The 18459-nt window shown below is 33.2% G+C and overlaps 2 protein-coding genes across 5 annotated transcripts; one reads left to right on the top strand and one right to left on the bottom strand.

The window, feature by feature from the left end:
• Nucleotides 1-2666: 2666 nt before the first annotated feature.
• On the top strand, nucleotides 2667-5003 carry shv (DnaJ heat shock protein family member shriveled). The gene is made up of 5 exons (XM_011507548.1): nucleotides 2667-2818; nucleotides 3174-3558; nucleotides 3639-3907; nucleotides 3989-4275; nucleotides 4583-5003. The coding sequence occupies exons 1-5, from the start codon at nucleotides 2748-2750 to the stop codon at nucleotides 4645-4647; spliced, it is 1077 nt and encodes a 358-aa protein (XP_011505850.1). The 5' UTR covers nucleotides 2667-2747; the 3' UTR covers nucleotides 4648-5003.
• Nucleotides 5004-6102: 1099 nt separating this feature from the next.
• Nucleotides 6103-17539, bottom strand: LOC105368525 (uncharacterized). 4 transcript variants are annotated; one of them, XM_011507544.1, is made up of 6 exons: nucleotides 17499-17539; nucleotides 14525-14726; nucleotides 11861-12167; nucleotides 9862-10395; nucleotides 8960-9482; nucleotides 6103-6726 (listed from the first exon to the last, which is right to left on the bottom strand). In XM_011507544.1, the coding sequence occupies exons 2-6, from the start codon at nucleotides 14685-14687 to the stop codon at nucleotides 6211-6213; spliced, it is 2043 nt and encodes a 680-aa protein (XP_011505846.1). In that variant the 5' UTR covers nucleotides 14688-14726; nucleotides 17499-17539; the 3' UTR covers nucleotides 6103-6210. The 4 variants fall into 4 exon arrangements, with proteins under 4 accessions (XP_011505846.1, XP_011505849.1, XP_011505848.1 ...); XM_011507547.1 differs by having other exon boundaries at nucleotides 6103-6711; XM_011507546.1 differs by lacking the exon at nucleotides 17499-17539 and adding an exon at nucleotides 16437-16471.
• Between the last annotated feature and the right edge of the window lie 920 nt (nucleotides 17540-18459).

The raw sequence follows: 18459 nt of genomic DNA, 5'->3' as shown, positions 1-18459 counted from the left end.
GAAAACATTTTTTACAAGTTTTTAATTGTATTACGTAGGCATGTGCCCAGTAAAGTCTGTTTACTTATCTAATGATAACGTGTCTTATTAGCGTCACCTAAAATAATATACATATATATGCATGTATGTATGCATTAGATGTATATTATTTATAATTATTGTAATAATTATATTAGATTTATTATTTAGAAAAAGTAATGAATAATAAATCACGAATTAATATCTATGTAGTGAAATTATAAAAATTTATAAAGTATTAGAAATCAAAATCTTATTTAAATGGTGTGATTGCATAATTAATTTACGTATATTTTATATAATCAATTATAGGTATAATAAATTATAATAATCGTAAAATCGAAGATAGATATTCGAAATAAATATGACATCATAAATTTTATTTTATAAATCAACTAAACCTATGAAATACCTTATAATTTTCCTTTTAAACCATACACCATAAATGGCAACGTCGCATTCACAGCTCGAGATAGTTGTACAAGTAATGAGTTTCTCCTCTTCTATTTGGAAATTGAATTGTTAATATAAGTTCTATTAATCATTGTAACAGATTTAAATTTTATTCAAACTCGCCAATTGAACATATTAGCGATTTCATAAATATTTATTATCAATCATTTTTATTTGATTAAATCATTCTTAAATTAAATCCTGTAAGTGGTAGCTCGAAGTAAATATTACAGAATATTGCCATATTAATATTTTATGACAGGCTGTATAAGATTAAGAAATATAAAAATTAATGAATATTTGATAAGAATTTTCACAACATTTTAAAGAATCTAGTACATGAAATATAAATATACAAATTCGAATTTTGTTAACGCGATTGTTATCTTCTTTTTGCAATCAGCATCTCGAGAGTATATGACGATTAATTTTATTACTATTTAAATATATTTTTTACACATACATTCTTTTTTTTTTTCTTTTTTTCTTTCGAAAGATAAATTCAAGATGTATTAGAGATATATTACAGTTCAAAAAAAAAAAAAAAAAAAAAAAAAAAAAAAAAAAACTTGCTATAAAATAATCCAACTAATTATCTTTCAATGAGTTTTAAATAAGTATAAAGCTTAAATTAATTGATTCGACCAACTGAAGAGAAAATATTTTATTGAAAATAAAACTGCCATTTGGAAAATTTACTATTCATGCTAATTAAATCGAATGGGAATTGAAAAATATAAACGACAAGGCTTCTGGACGCTATTCACCTGCAATCAAGTGCAAGTTTACGATATTGGTGTCCTTAGTGACGTAAATGGCCTCGTTTTTATCAAAATCATAAACTTGACAGCTGTAAACTTGTTAATAATTTGTAAAATAAAACATTTAATAATATATTACGATACTTGCAAGAGACGATCCGGTTTAATATCCTTGAGCTAATCGTAGTGTAACTTCGTTTAAAGCGAAATCCTCAAGATTAATCTGTGAGTTCGGAATTTCAAACTGAATATGGCGATTTTATATCCCAATGTCAATCCGTAATCATTATTGTTGAAAATGTTGTCGTAGCGGAGGATATTGTTGGTCGTCGTCGCTCTTTACAAATCAAAATTTCATCTTCCCCGAGAGACACATAAATAAATGTATCACTGAAAATTTTCATGGCTCCGTGAATGTACAATGATTGCTTTCAATTAAGAGATTCTTATTATTAAATCTAATTTGTATTTTATATAACTTGTAACAGTTTTTCTACTTCTCTTCATCATTGAAGTTATCGCATCAAGTTTCATTATATCATATTGTTGTAATGTAATTTCAATGAATTCAAAAGTTATAATTCAATGTGTCTAGTGATTAAAATATTTCTAATTTAATTCAGATGTTTTGCAACTAATATACTCGAATGTAATAAATTATGCATTATCCTAAATAATAATTATGAAGTTTTATAATTGGGCTGTATATATGCATTTTTTTGAAAAAAATTTTTTGAAAAAAAATTATTTGAAACAAAGGCAATTTTTAGATAATGTAAAATAACAAAAAAGATAAAGAAAAAGAAAATCGTGTTGTTAACATGTTTGTATAAGGTTTCTGCAAAACCTTAGTTAATTTTCAAATTAATTTAGCAGAAAATACTGTCATAATTATCGAATGGAAAATGCTAAAATCTTTACACACGCGCACGCACACGCGCACGCACACGCACACGCACACGCACACGCGCACGCACACAAAATCCAAGGTGCAAAATCAATAAACGAAAGCAACGAAATTTTGTACATTTAATTAAAATTAGAATTTCATCTATCATCCTTTTTGAAAATCACAAATAGCTGTCAATGATTAATAGTGTTGTTAAACGAGCTACGTTGACTTTTGCTGAGAAACTCGTTTAAAATATCGACATTTGGGTCGAGATGCCATAATATATAAAAAAAAAAAAAAAAAATCGTCGAATTGGGCGCGCGCGTGTATTCGAAAAAGCGCATTTACCATTCGACACATGACTTCTCGTGAAAAAGAAAAAAGACCTAGCGATGGAGTAAGCATTAGATTCAACTTCCAACACAGTCACGATCATCGAAAAGTGCGACGTTGTCATGCCATGGTGGCATCTTATAAGAGGAAAGTATCAATGGTGGCGCCAAGTCAACGGCAAGTGGAGGCACACTTGGCAAGTACATTAGTGCCGCCACAAGACGCCCGCCGTCGGCCAATCGACGCTCACCACGATCCAAAATCCCAGGATTGCTAAAACGTCTGCTAGAATGGCAGAGTTTCAGTTTTTCTCCATTATATTATTTAATTTATTGCTATATTTAGTTGCCTGTCTCGCTGAGTAAGTGCACATTTCATTACTTATGTATTTATCTAGATTTTCAATAAGAATTTTCAATTTTCACGCAACTTTTCTGACAACGTAACATAACCATTCGTAAATATTGATAGCCTCAATTTTGCATTCGAGTTGTAAAGTATGTTGAATCGTTCCTTTTATATTGTTTTTTATCGTACAATGAGAGTATGAACTGGTTGAATGGTTGTGTTAGGTTGTTCATCGTCTTAAGGGTTTTAATCGCTGGGAGAATTCGTTGGTTTTGCAATGTTGACTTTTGAATTTTTTCATGTAATATGCCATTGAGTCATTGCTTATTGTATTTACTTTGCTATTGATGTGATTAATTTGCTTGTAGGAGGGACTTTTACAAAATATTGGATTTGGATAAGAGTGCCAATGGGGACGATATAAAGAAGGCGTATAGGAAATTGGCTAGGGAGCTGCATCCCGATAAAAATAAAGATGATCCGGATGCGTCACGTAAGTTTCAAGATTTGGGAGCAGCGTACGAAGTGCTGTCCAACGAAGAGAAAAGGGAGCTCTATGATAAATGCGGAGAAGAGTGTTTGAAAAAGGAAGGTATGGCTAATCCGGCTGACCACTTTGCAAATTTCTTTGGTGATTTCGACTTTCATTTTGGTGGAGAATCTCGTAATCAAAATCAGCCTGTGAGAGGTTCTAACGTTATCATAGATCTTGTTGTCTCGCTGGAAGAATTATACAGTGGCAATTTCGTTGAGGTATTCAATTAACTATTGAACAAACAAATTCAAACCGACAACATCGACGTTTCAGTAATTACAGTTTCGATAATTTACAGATTACCAGAAACAAACCCGTTATAAAAACCGCTAGAGGAACTAGAAAGTGTAATTGTAGGCAAGAATTAATCACGCGTAATTTAGGAAACGGCCGCTTCCAAATGATGCAGCAGGCGGTATGTTCAGAATGTCCTAATGTAATTTTTGTAAATGAAGAACGAGTACTTGAAGTAGAAATCGAGCCTGGAATGGTTAATGGGCAAGAAACAAAATTCACGGCTGAGGGTGAACCTCATCTTGACGGGGACCCTGGAGATTTAATTTTTAAGTTAGTTTCCGTCATTCGCTTGTAAAGTTTTCCTTTCCTACTATAATTGAACATTATGTTTTATCCATTAATGATTTTCAGAATTAAGACACAGCCACATCCAGTCTTCGAGCGAGTTGGCGATGATCTCTATACTAACGTTACAATATCTTTACAAGATGCTTTAATCGGTTTTCAACTTGAGATTACACACCTAGACGGGCATAAAGTGGCAATTCAAAGGGATAAAATTACTCGACCCGGTGCGCGTATGCGCAAGAAAGGCGAAGGAATGCCAAATTATGACAACAATAATCTCCATGGAATTTTATACATCACATTTGATATTGCATTCCCTGAATCGGAATTCTCGGAAACTGAGAAGGAAGGTAATGTTGGAAAGTTAAAAATATATCAATCTTTGCTAAATCTCTATACTTCCATCATACATTTATTTCAAATTAACAAATCTATCCACATTTTTTTTATGTTAAATCAACTCTATCGGTTACAAATTGTAAAGTTACTCGCTAAAGTGCTATTCATTTAAGTAAGTAATCGAGAAATTGCAAAATTATAGCAATAATAATGTATTACTCGATGGAAAATTGATTTTGAACGCATTAAAGGATTATCATTCAATCATCAAAAAACAATAAACTAAATAAAGCTAAATATTGAAAAATCATTTTGCAGATATAAAGAAGCTCTTAAATCAAAGATCGGTAAATAAAATATATAATGGACTTAGGAGGAATTAGTAATTAACAGCAAATCCATCGATCGAGTGAAGCAATTTATAAACAAGTATGATGCTGGAGAAGGTCATGAACTAAGAGCCACTATGTGTTAACGCCCATTCCAGACTCAGTTGATTATGGCTATCGGTGAAATTTAATTCCGAGATAATTGTCTGGCATACGTTTACAAAAAATAAATTGTGACACAAATTCCAAAAATCAGACTTAAAAACATAATGTTCAGAATGCTGTATTTTTGTATTCTGTAACAGTGATTTGAAAGAATTTAAATTAATAACGCATAATTTAAAGCGTGTATGTTGTGTGAATGCTTGATTAAAAAAAAAAAAAAAAAAAAAAAAAAAAAAAAACAAAAAGCAAATACAAATAAATAAAATAATTGAAAGAAAAAAGAAAAAGAGTGAATTTCCATTTTTATCTTTGTAAATCGATACTTTACATTTTGTAAAAGTGACGTATAGAAAGAATAATGTAATATTAATGTCTTTTCAATAAATCTAAAATAATAAACTGGCCCAGTTGTTATAAAAGAATTTTTTTTCAGTGAATACATTTATTAATAAATTTGACTTTTGATAACCTTATGTAAAAATGAATAGGTTCATTTTCATTTCATAAGTGAATACATAATGTAGTTACAAAATTATTAAATATGATGTTGTGTAAAATAAATTGAAAAATTGATTTCATTCAGAATTCATTTTTATTATTAAATCAACACATAATTAACAAATTTCTTTTTTTGAACACGAAAATATGATTTAAATACAAGTTTAAAAATAATATTTCGTTCATGGCCATTCGTTTGTTTAAAACGATTATACACTTTTTACTGGACATGCATTAAAGTCGTAATATAAGTCATTTCGATAAAATCTTAATGTAAATTTCGTAAATTTCATATTAAAATAAGTAGGCATATTGTAAATGGTTTCACGATCAAATTAAAAATTACATTTCTTCAGATCTCGACAAAATAATGGATAAGCCATATGTGTCGGAAGCACGATGAAAAAATATTGAACTTTATAACAATGTATATTATTAACATTTATGTACAATACTATAAAATATCACAAATAGTATCTTTAACGCAATAAGTTATTTCCCCGTGTCAGTACAATTCCTCTGCCTTTACGTTAGCGCAACTTATGTACTCGAGTTATCAAAAATTTTCCTTTGCTTTACGATTCGAACGAAGAAGAAATATAAATATATATATATATATATGTGTATGTATGTTCGTGTGTGTGTGTGTGTGTGTGTGTGTGTGCGCGCGCGCGCGCGCGCGCGCGTGTATGGTGGTATTGGCATTGGCAAATTAATTTAAATTAACGCTTTATTGTGAAAATTTACTACAACTTCGGGATACTTGCGCTCGCCCAGCGCTCCTAATCTCTTTCAATTCAATCGAAGCTGTTCGTCTATCCTGATGGGCGAGCAACGCGAATCATCGAGGTCGCGAGGAGTTGATCGACACGGAAGGCAGTGACGAAGGACGATAGGAAGGCGTAGAGGGCACTCGATGGCGACCTAAGGCCCGTAATACCGTGGTCCCTCGGGCTAATGGCAGAAGCAATAGAGGCGCATGTGGAAGTCGTCGACGCAGGCGCTCTGTCTCCCGTAGGCGTTGAGGCGACTTACTGGACCGACGAGGCCGATGCTGCCATTATCGGCGCGATGCCTCATCGAGCCCTCGAACACCGCGTTCCCGGGCGTCGTCTCGATTATCACCGTGTAATCCGTCCAGGGCGCTTTCTTCGTCTCTTTAGCCTCGTTCTCCTTCTCCACGGCATTGTTGCTAAGTACCTTGGCGTCGATGAGGGCGAAAACATGGAGCTGGGCACACTGGGGATAAAGGGCGAGCATCCCATTGAGCTCCGTGATGAGGTAGCCGACGACCTTGGTCACGATCGGATCGTCGTGGGAGATGTTGTGTCGTTCGTGGCACATACACCAGTGCTCGGGGATGCCGGCCATTGTGCAGGTGCGATGCTCCGGGATCGGCCTAAACATGCTGATACCACGCGGGATCTTGGCTTTGGGATCCTTCCTCGTATGGCCCTGCAAATGAAGGCTCTACCGGATTAGAAAGAGTGAATATGCGTGTCGGCGGGGTCATGTTTAGAATATTGAACATTCAATTCAATTTTTTTCAAATTTTTTTCATTTTCCGTTTTTTTCTTTATTATATGTACGTAATTTAAAATTCATTTGAGTCACAGCCTCATCTATTGAGGTTATATCGATAAGTTGCAATACACCGAGGTTCTTCTTAATAAAGAATTAAATTGCAACTGTTAATTTAAGAAATTTTTAATGATCAAGCTTTTTCGTAAAATAGATCGAGTGAAAAATCAAACAGTTATTGAAATTTAAAAATTTCTTTACTAACCGTTAACATTTACTTTTCTTCATCCTATTAGAATATCCTAATTGCGACTTAAAATAAAATTCGCGATTTACTTATTAATAGATTCACTCAAATTTTCATATATCACGTGTAAATAATAATTGTATGAAATCTGCTGTATGAAAGGAAATTATTCATCTTTTCGGATGAAATACATTTGAGATGTGATTATTACAAATTTTTTTTTTTTTTTTTTTTTTTTTTTATATTTTACACACTGCTGCTATGGTGTTATACCATATAAATTTCTTTTTAGCTTCCTCGATTCTACGTCAAGAATACATTTAATAACATTTCATTTATCAACTGCAATTAATCAATCAACGGATCTACTAATAAATCTGCAAGTACTAATGAACTGGCAAATTAACGTAACTAAGATTATGAATTTGTTGACTCATTAAAGTGCTTGAGCGCGTAGATTAAAATGGTATGTTTTTATTTTTAAAAATGTTAAATGTTATTAATGACTTTTAACTTCCAAAGTATTTTATAAAGTTATATCATATCCGTTAAATGAAACATTCTAATTGAAATTTATAATACTATATTATTTTTATTGTGAAGAAATAACTTATAAAATTTATTCAATTGTAATGGCAATAATACATTGGTAAATAAATCGAATCAATAATAAATACTCTTAGTCATTATTTAATTTTATAATAACAGATTCCCATTATACTTTCATTTATTTTCATAATAACTTTTATTATTAAATTCTGAAAAATACGTTGGATTGCTTCGATAAGAGTACACACTTGAAAAATTAGATTAATAAACAAAATATGCTAAGTGATACTGTAGATATTTTTTTTTGGAAAAATTCTCTTCCTACTTTGAACGCTCAAATCACGTAGTAAATCATAATTATCTCTATTAATTGAAATTACTTATTAAATATTATTCTAAATTAAAAAGAATTATTAATACATATTGAACATTATCGAAGAATTTTAAATGAAGTAAAATGAAAAAAAAATCTTACGGTACGCAAAATATGCAAATATTAGTTTAAAACGGCTGATTAAAGAATACCATATACGAATACCATATATCTTTAAAGCTTTTATTCAAATTTTTTATTTAAAAGTATCGAATGAGTTACTCAGCATGCATTATTAATTAATCATTAATAATAGTTCATATTTTTATACGCGTAAGTATGAACATTTAATGTATGAATTGTATTTGTTGGCATAACGATCGATCCATCGATAACCGGAGAAATTCATTGTAACCGCTAATTAGAAATATAATATATAATAAAAATAAATTTAAGATTTTTGACAAGAAGTTGTTATAAATTATTAATAAATTGAAAGAGCGTCACTAATTATAATTAATTATACGAATTATAAATTAAAAGTTAGAAGATTAAAAATATATCAATAGCAATAATAATATCAATAACTGAATTTTGGATAAAGAAAAAATAAAAAAAAAAAAAGAGTAAAATAAAATAAACATATATGTGCTATTTTATTTGTGTTCTTATTATTATAAACATATATGTGACGTTTACAAATCAAATAAATCTAATGAATTAAATAAATTATATAACAAGTGGTGAATTTAATACTATTTTACTAATAGTCGACTGCGTGATTTAGATTGATTGTCTCGCATTTACGCACATAACGAAGAATCATATTGAGAAAAACTGAGCACACGTGAATAATTGTTTAATAAAACATGTAACTACTTGAAAGTATTCTTCAATCACTAATAAACAGTAGCATTTTCATGCTCACGATTTTCAAATGCATTATCGCACGTAAGCAAACTTAAAATTACATAAAAAGTGCCAAAAATGTAGCTTGCAATGTATATGTAAATGATGGAGCTAATGATTAATGTCTTTATTAATCCGACATGACGAAGAGACTTCCTTCCTACCTGAATTGCAAGGCGACTTGGTTCAAGAATATCTCGCAGAGTCTCGTGAAGATCGAAAGGAGTCGTTAAGCTCCTCGTGTTCCTTTTCAGCTCGTTCCAAGCAATCGCGTGCCTCGTCCTCCACCAATAGGGTAGCAATAGAAACACGAAAGGGAGACTGTCCTCCAAGTGACCTTGATAGGTTTGCCTGAACGAGCCCCACCTCATGCCGTGGTCGCTCATGAATACGAGCATCGTGTTGCGCAACAGGTCGTTCTGAAGTAAGTATTCGAAGAAGTCGTGATAAGAGTCGTCGCCCAGCTGCGGATACTCGATGTAGTCGTGCGTGAGGCTGGCCTGCCAAAATAATCCAAAGTACGGATCATCGGCGAACTCTTCGGCCACCTTCCGTGTGTAATGCAACAAACAGTCGAAGTTCAGCCTCGTCCCCAGGCACAGATTGGCGTTAAGCTTGTGTGTGTTGCCGATCTCCGACTCCGCCGCGACGCAGTAAGGCCTTAGATAATAGTCCGTCGGCTGCTTCCTGTGAGTATTGTATTATTGTTTTTTTATTGTTGTCGCTTGTTGTCCTCGTGTTTGATATTATTGCATTTGTTTAAATGCTAAAAGCAAGGGATATCGGTCCGAAGGCTGGTCTTTCGTCAAAATTGGATATTGGAATATGGAATGAAATGGAGTTTTAATTGCCTGAGCTGATAGATTGGAGTTTTTGAAGAAAACGAGTGGAGAGTGCAGATCGCGCAGAAGATAAATAAAGAAAAGAGAAAGAAAATGTGTGTGTGAGAGAGAGAGAGAGAGAGAGAGGGAATACACAAGAAAATCAACTCATGAAATGGAAATGTCCGTATCCCGTGTTTGGGCACGTAAACAAGACTTTCAACTCGCTGACAAAATTATCTCACCTAAAACCCGGTTTCAGATAATTGAAGATGGTCATGTAGCAGGCGTCCTCGGCGAATATCGTTCGGTATCCTTTGGCTTTGAAATTCTTCCAGAGCAGCGGGCATCTGTCAAAGGGCTTCTTGTGGCTTGTCCAGCAGAGCTTTTCGAATTCGATTTGCGATAGGCCGCTAAGGACCGGCACTAGATTGGGGTACGTGTTGTCGGCGACCTTATTATAGCCGAGCATCTCGACCGCACCCATGTCGCGGAGTAGACGTAGTGTACGTGGCATCGAACGATGAAAGTTGAGCCGCGAGACCGAGTCCATGCCCACCACGAGGACGCTCAGTCTCTCCGGCGAAGGGGTTGGTAGCACCGAGTTAGAGCGCAGAGTCCGAAGTCGCTCCCGACAATGCTCCTCCACGTATAGCTTCCGAGGCACAAAGGCAAAATAATCACGATAGATGCTCTCGTTTTTGCGTTGGCATTCCACCCTGATGAACTCCTCGTTGACGAAGGTGGCCTCTTTGAAAAAGTGACAGTCTTTGCTGATACTATTGGGATTACGTTATTTGTCATTTCTCATTCTCTTCTCATTGGGCGTTTGAAATATTAATTTACATTTTCATCAAGCGCCTATGGGCATTCGATTTCAATTTGACTTTTCAACTACCCCGAATCTAATCATTGATTGTCATTTCTATTAATATTATTAATTATATAATATATAATTGAGTTTCTTTACTGAACTAAAGTGCATCTGTACGATGACATTCAATTGAAATGCGAATATTATTAAATAATAATGCAGTGCAAGCTTTTACGTACTTAATAAGTATTGCTATTTCACAGTAAGTTACACAAATGTTTAAATTATTTTTTTTAGCTCACTTTACAATGTATATTGTTATATTTTGATACTTTATAGCTGGAATTAAATAAATGGCTAGGTTATTCAATTACTAATAATATTCTCAAAAGAATTCTTCTACAAATACGTACAATTAATATTAAATCATGACCTAGATGCTTCCCTTACTACTGACTGACACTTAAGCGTATTTTATTTAAGCAATTTATTTAAATTATCGTTTGTATAACTTTTTATTTTTTTAATATAAATTACATGAACGTATATTTGCGAAAAGAAAAAAAAAAGAAAAAGAAAAAAAAATTAAAACCGGAATTGAAAATTAAAATAATGCTAAATTTACCTCTATAATTCTATAACGATATTTATAATATTTTATCGGCGATTTTCAATAATTTTTTCAATACCCAGTCACATTATAGTACCAATAGTGAAAAATTTTACAGCCTCGTAATTTAAATAGCTTACGACAAGATCGAATTTCAAGCAAGTAATACGTTAATGAAAATCATTTTTACACAAGTGATAACGAAACTGTAAATTCTTTACAACATATACTTTCCCGAAAGTACTAATACTTTTGCACACGTAAATTGAAAAACTTTTCAAAATTTAACAACACTATTTAATTACTTGATTCAAGCATTAAAACATGTATTATATTTATTTGAGAATTACACTATTATCAATGAGCACAAGTTTTACGTGAAATAGTGAAACGCAATTATTTTACAAATACTCTACCTCGAACATTTATATTAAAAAATAAATAAATTATGCTAAATTATATTATAATAAATTATAATTATAATATAATAATTATAATAAATAGTTATGCTAATTCAAAGTTATATGCTAATATTCGTAATTAAAATTAAAAAGTATATTGGACTGACAAAGTCCCAACGAATATCATATTTCCCATAAAAACGTAACGTAAAAAATTCAATTTTTTTTTTTTTTTTTTTTTTTTTTTTTTACAGCTTTTAGCAACTAGCGGAGCTTTTGTTCTTCTTATATATCATAATTAAAGAATGGATTCGCGAACGTTTGTCCGATTAAATTAATATTTTACCATCAGATCCCTCGTACATTTGATAATCAGCTCACATAATTAGCTCAAACAATTGTAATAAAATGGATCTTACGTTATTTCATTGTCTTTGTGGTCGGATCGCCAAAAATTACGCCAACAACAATCGATGCTCTCCGATTCGTTGTAATAATGATTTCGGGCCTCCGAATTGATGAAAATGGCACTGTTGTTCGAGCTGACTAGCGGCAAATGAACCCCGTGTTCGCAAACTATGGGCTTTGCTTTATCAATGTAACGCATTACGAGTGGCTCAAAAGGGCTTAAGTCGGGTATGTGGCAGCCCTTATTATTCACCACATAACCACTTTGAGCCGGTGGAGTCGTCGTCGATTCTTGGGATTTAGTTTCGATGTCATTTACTGAAAGTTTTATTAGGCATGTCAAATGAAATAGAAAAACTTGGGCACAAGAATATTTATATCTAGTTGGCTTAGTCTTAATCGGCTTAATCTGCCAATACGCCCCATTTATGCAAGATAAATCAATGATGTTGAGAATATTTCAAGTTCTCTGACAAACGCCAAGTGAATTTGAAACAAGTCTTGATCTAATGAACATTTGAACCAGAGGGAGAAAGATGGAAAAATTATGTCATATTAAGAATTAAAAATAATCCGAGGCCTACGGTTAAAGGGATTCTCTTGTTTGCTAGATTGAAATTAACTTAATTAATACAATAGAATATTATTAATAGAATAGCAATGTCGTACAATGTATTAAAATTGTATGAAATTGAAACTTTAATGGCCATTTAAAAATTCAAGATATCCATTAAAAGTATTTAAACAAGTAACTACAATAGCGAGTCCTGTCTCTGAAAGAAACTGAAAACTTTTTATTGGCCACATAGTAATACTTTTTATTGGCTGAATTACGATGAACCTGATTTCTCCTATCGGTTTACACTTAACGATTATTATTATCATGAATATTGAAATGTTATTTCGATTAATCGATAGTATTTTATACGGATAAAATTATTATAATATGACAATTTTGTAAAACATAAGTAACTTTTAACATGATACCTATAAGATTTTATTACCTAATAATTATAAAAAGAAATTATATATATATATATATATACATGAATCATTGTATTAATCGTTGTTCAAAATTTATATTGATATTATCTGTACATGAATTACATTTCCATCGTTAAAACATCATAACTTTTACGAACAATATATAAGATATGTAAAACCTTGGTAAATAGCTAAATATACATTTATAGGAATATAAAGAAAAAAAACTATTTTATTGTATACAGTTTTATATACTTGACTTTAATATCTTCTCTCTTTTTAATTTTCCTTTTGAAAAAACGGCTGAATAATTTAACTTCGTTAAATTTCTAAAAATTAAATTCACTAATTTATGAAATTAGTAGCTAATATGATTTAGAATATACACAATGTATGTATTAGATTTGAATTCTAACTTAAATGTTTTCATAAATCTTGTTTGTTTTTACACAGTGAAAACATAATCTAATTGCTATCGGCAAATGTACTATGAAAATTATATAAATACAATAAAACATAACTTTCGTTATTATTATAAATATTTCAAAATCATTTAAAAGGTATATTCAATAAAAAGAATTTTAAACTCTATTAAGAAATTTAGTGAAATAGAAATAACTTGTATAACGCATTAATTAATTGCATTTCCTCGTGCTAGCGAGCCAGAGAAATTCATTATGCTAACCGAAATTTGAGAAATAAATAATTTCGTTCTAGCTCACGAATAAACTCAAAGTTATAAATATAGATTACGAAATATTAATTAAAGTAATCGATAAATTCACTTTTATGGCACTGAATACTAAGGGCGTTACTTACTTTTACATACGTTTTTTTTTCTTTTTTTTTTTTTTTTCTTTTTTGTTTCTTACAAACGTTTATTATAACGTTATACGTTAATATTTTTTATTTATACATAAGCATATTTTATTTGACTTAATTTTATTTTAATAGAATACATCGGCTCGATATTTAAATGAAAAATGATTAAAGTACACTCGATGTAATTAATTTATGGTGAAATTAGAAAGCTTATATATATATATATATATATATTTTCATATATAAAATTCAATAAAATATATGAAAATAAATGCTTATAAATGTATTCTCGATGACGGTTTAATAAGGTTTGTTAAATTATTATTAACGGATTTAAGGTTAAACGTATTGTACAACATTATCGAACCGACCTTCTATTTTTCAATCCTGCATATCGTTAATCTATATGTGGTAATGTAACGTTAAAAAGTTTACTACTCGATATACGTATAGGAATTGAACTCAATACACATTAAAATGGGTTCATTCCATATTTTATCCATCCTCCTATTATAATAATCACTCGTTGACAATGAGTATCTCGTGTTCTTTTCCACTTAGGAACGCTGTTGAAAATAAGAAGGATTAGGTAAAAAGTTTGTACAGCTCGTGAAAAAAGAGAGTGAAATAATTTTAGCCATTATATTATGTATGCGCATTTATGTCAGTTGATACTGTGTTGGAGCAACTTATTTGCCCTCGTCCAATTAAGAATAGCGACGTTAAGAAATCTGCAACATTAAATGCGCGCGCATTTGCACGAGCATGGAAGCATGTGCGTGAAAAGGTGATAATTATTATTTAAATTTAAGCAAGACGTGGCATTGTATAATGTTAAACGCAAATAGAGTAAAGTAATTTGTTTGAACCTTGATTAGCAGTGCTGCTGAATGGGATTATCCGAAATTGGCCAATTGTGAAGCTGTTAATCGCCAACAAAGATACTAATAAAAAGATAAGTAGCCCTATTAGCCATCTTTTCAGTCGTAGTCCTCCCTTTGGATTCCCTCCTTCAAACGGCATTCTCGCCATTTGAGGATCGTCATCTGGCTAATTTTCATCTACCATTATCTAAAATAGATTTTTGCAGCAATAGAGGCATAAAGTTTTTTTCGTAAATAATGGGGTGTTTATGGAGGAAGGGCGCACGGCAGGCTTTTCATTAAAATGCGATGGAATATTGAATATTTCGATTAAGTCACTGCCAATGACGCTTAAGCGTGTACAATGGCATTTCGAAAATATTATAAGAATACCGTAAGGACATTCCTTTAATATGAAATAGTTGAAAGATCCAACTTGGTGCTCGCGATGACGCATGCTATTCGCAATTAGCGTTACCCGCTCGTATTTTGTTTGATTTGATTTTTAAATCCGATTTTATGCGAGCCGTGAAAATGGCAGTGTGTGTGCGTGCCTGTGAGAAGAAAAAAAATTTATATATTATTTGAGTTTTATCAATCGCGAACTTTTATCGATATTTTGATGCATACCATTGTTTGCATATATATATATATATATATATATATATATATATATGACATATAAAACATTTGCAAGCGAATAATGGATAATAGAACTTATGAAATTCACTATATACGGCATTAGAGAATTTAAATGTGAATTAATTAATAAATTAGGTAAAACGGAATTTTTCAATTTTTTTTTCTTTTTTCTCACTCTTTTATTCTTTTTCTTTTTTTTAATTTCTATTTCAGACCAACAATGTGATTTAATGTAAAAATATAATTGAACGAGCGTAGATGTAAAATAAATGTTTTTATGTTCAAATTCAGATAACAAAATTGAAAATAAACATATGACGTAAACCGTAAAAGCGAATTATATTTTTGAGTCCTTGTCCTAAAAATTTATCTAAAGCAATGCAAGACTCGGTAAGTTTTATGTTAAAAATTTTAATAGATTGAAAATTTTGTTCACGTGAAATTAATATGCTATATGTTAGTGATTTAATAAATATAAGTACTTTTGACTATTCGAACGAAAGAACTTTTACTTCACTTACATTTGCTTTATTTACAACTAAAAGTATAATGATCATCATCAATTCATGTATTTGAAAAGATGTAAATATGTAAGGTTGAATGCTTAAATGTTTCGAGGCTTAATTTACGAATGTTAAAAATATCCTATCGTGTAGTCCATTTTTTCTATACTTTTTATTTTTTAATAAAGATTATGTATATGGATGTACGTGCGTGCGTGCGTGCGTGCGTGCGTGCGTGCGTGCGTATATCAACGAAATTACGTTATACACGTTACTTATAAATGCGGAAGACACAATTTTAAGAATTAATTCGCAAATATTTCTATTTATATAATAAGATTCTGTTTTTCTTCATACGTTGTAATCTTCGTTACGGAAATATTTTTCTTCTTTTTTCTCTCTAAATATTTCACTCTTGAAAATTCATTACGTTAAGCAAGAATCAATGACAACAATAATAACCACAACAATAAAAATCATAAAACATAATAGTAACAAATATATATATATATATATATATATTGCTATTACTCAAACACTTAGTAGTTGCGCAAGAATTACAACAAAGAATTAACGAAAGGTTTGTCACATTTACGAGAATCTACGGTTAACCGAAAATAAAGGAAGCACAGAATAAGGCGTGGATGGTCTATGTTCGCCTAAGTATGCGTGCTTTGTGTCCGTTCCATATCGAGTCTACATGAATAATGACATAAATAGTGCAAAGGTCAAATATTCTTACTCTGAATAAACTTATAATCGTATGTACGTACGTAGGTATAATGTAGAACTGTCGGTGACATCATTCTCGGAAACTTAATGAACTAATAAAAAATCTATCAACACGCGTATATATTTGTACGAAGCAATAATTTATATCGAGCATTGCCTATCTTTTACACGATAGAGTAAAAAAAAAAAACAAGCGAGATTCGTGAATTCTCAGCGGTTCCACCGAGTCCTTGCAATACACTACGATTTTTAATGAAAAAAGTAAGGAGAGAAAGACAGAGAGCGTGGACATTGAATAAATATGGTGAACGTATGGGAGAACAATCGCTGTGTTAAGGGAGAGAGGAAGGAAAGTAAGCGAGCGCCCGCTTTTATTAAGAAATACAGGGGGTGCAGGAAGGGGACGAGTGGGGTGTAAAGATGCACGTGCGAAGAAGAAGAACGGGGGAAAGCACTATTGATCATGGGCCGATATCGTGAAGCGCGGAAGACGTGAGATGGCACACCAGCACGCGGAAGGTCCGATGAGGCGACGACGGAGGGAGGAGGTGGATGGGGTGCTCGCGTCGATCTCCGTCGTCGGCGCTACCTCGTTAGCATGAGATCGCGTGCTCCCGGACTTCCGAGGCGGACCGGCCGAGGCGCTCGAGAGGACTGGCCGCGAGTCCCTGATGACTCCGACTCGCCGCCGCTTCCCCGTGGCAGCTCGCATTTCAGGAAACTGCCTGCAGCACAAAATAGCGGTCGGGGCTGCTGCCGTCGAGGCGCAGCGCCGCCACCAAGGGGACACCGACGTCATCCGGTCGATAGAGGAGCGCGCGCGCCGATCCTTTCCACCACCCCTCCGCCCCTCCAACTGACACGAAAGCCTCCTCCCCGACCCTGAAGTCGTAGTGCTCCGAACCTGGCTTTTCGAGGGTTGACGCCCCGGTTTTTCTCCCCATGCATACACCCAACGTGACTAACTGACTAACTGACTGTTTTGTAGAAAGAGATAGAGAGAGATAGAGAGAGATAGAGAGAGAGTGAGAGAGAGAGAGAGAGAGTGTGTGTGTGTGTGTGTGTGTGTGTGTGAGAGAGAGAGAGATGCTGCGAATGCTTACCTACGCGCTGCAGAGCCGTGCTCAAGACTGACCGCGACAAGCTTTTCGCGCGATTCGATGCACCGCGATAAATCTGATCCATAAACACCCGCGCGAACAAGCGCCGGTAATTGTTACATGGGCCGTATTATCGGCCTCCTCCATCCCACTCCAAGCGTTTAATTATCCGCGAGTTATTTATCTCGGCCGGCGACCGAACGACCGACCTTCCCCCGCTTTTTCTTTCCAAACAGCCGCGTGACTTTGTTTTTCTTCGCCGCCGCGGCCCACTGCAGCATCACCACCACCACCACCACCACCACCATCACCAATACCACCACCACCACTACCGCCACAATTTCCACCATTTCCACCATTTCCACCATCTACACCTTCACTGCGACCACCATCCCCGCCACTACAATTACCGTCGCTGCTGTCGCCGTTATTACTAGTACTATTATCATCGTCATCGTGACCACTACGTAATACTGCCATTACTACTGCCATTACAACTGCTATTACTACTATTACTACTATTACTACTTCTACTACTACTACTACTACTACTACTACTAATACTAATACTACTAGCGTATTTTCGGTAATGATCCTTGCCTATTCTTGGCTTTTATGGGCAGTTCATATTTCGGGCTTCCCGGATTCCTTTCATCTCCTGGTGATTTTCCAATAACAATCACATCCGCAGCCCACTCCACCCCATTCATTTAACCAAGCAATTAAGAAATGACAATGGCTATTACATAAAATGTACTAATATATTATATTGTATTATATATTTGCTGATTTGGCAGTTACGTTTCTCGCGCAACTTGCAACTCGATTTTCCTCTTCCTTTCCTCTCATTTTTTCAGGCTATAACATCAAATCGTATTGAGCGCTCGAACTCTTCGTTTATCATAGAAAGAGGTATACAAGCGTGGAAAAACATAATTCTCAACCAATCTATTGTTGTTCGTAA

This window comes from Ceratosolen solmsi, unplaced genomic scaffold (assembly GCF_000503995.2).
Source record: "Ceratosolen solmsi marchali unplaced genomic scaffold, CerSol_1.0 scaffold1, whole genome shotgun sequence".
Classification (NCBI taxonomy): Eukaryota; Metazoa; Arthropoda; class Insecta; order Hymenoptera; family Agaonidae; genus Ceratosolen; species Ceratosolen solmsi.
This window is presented reverse-complemented; position numbering and strand designations above follow the sequence as displayed.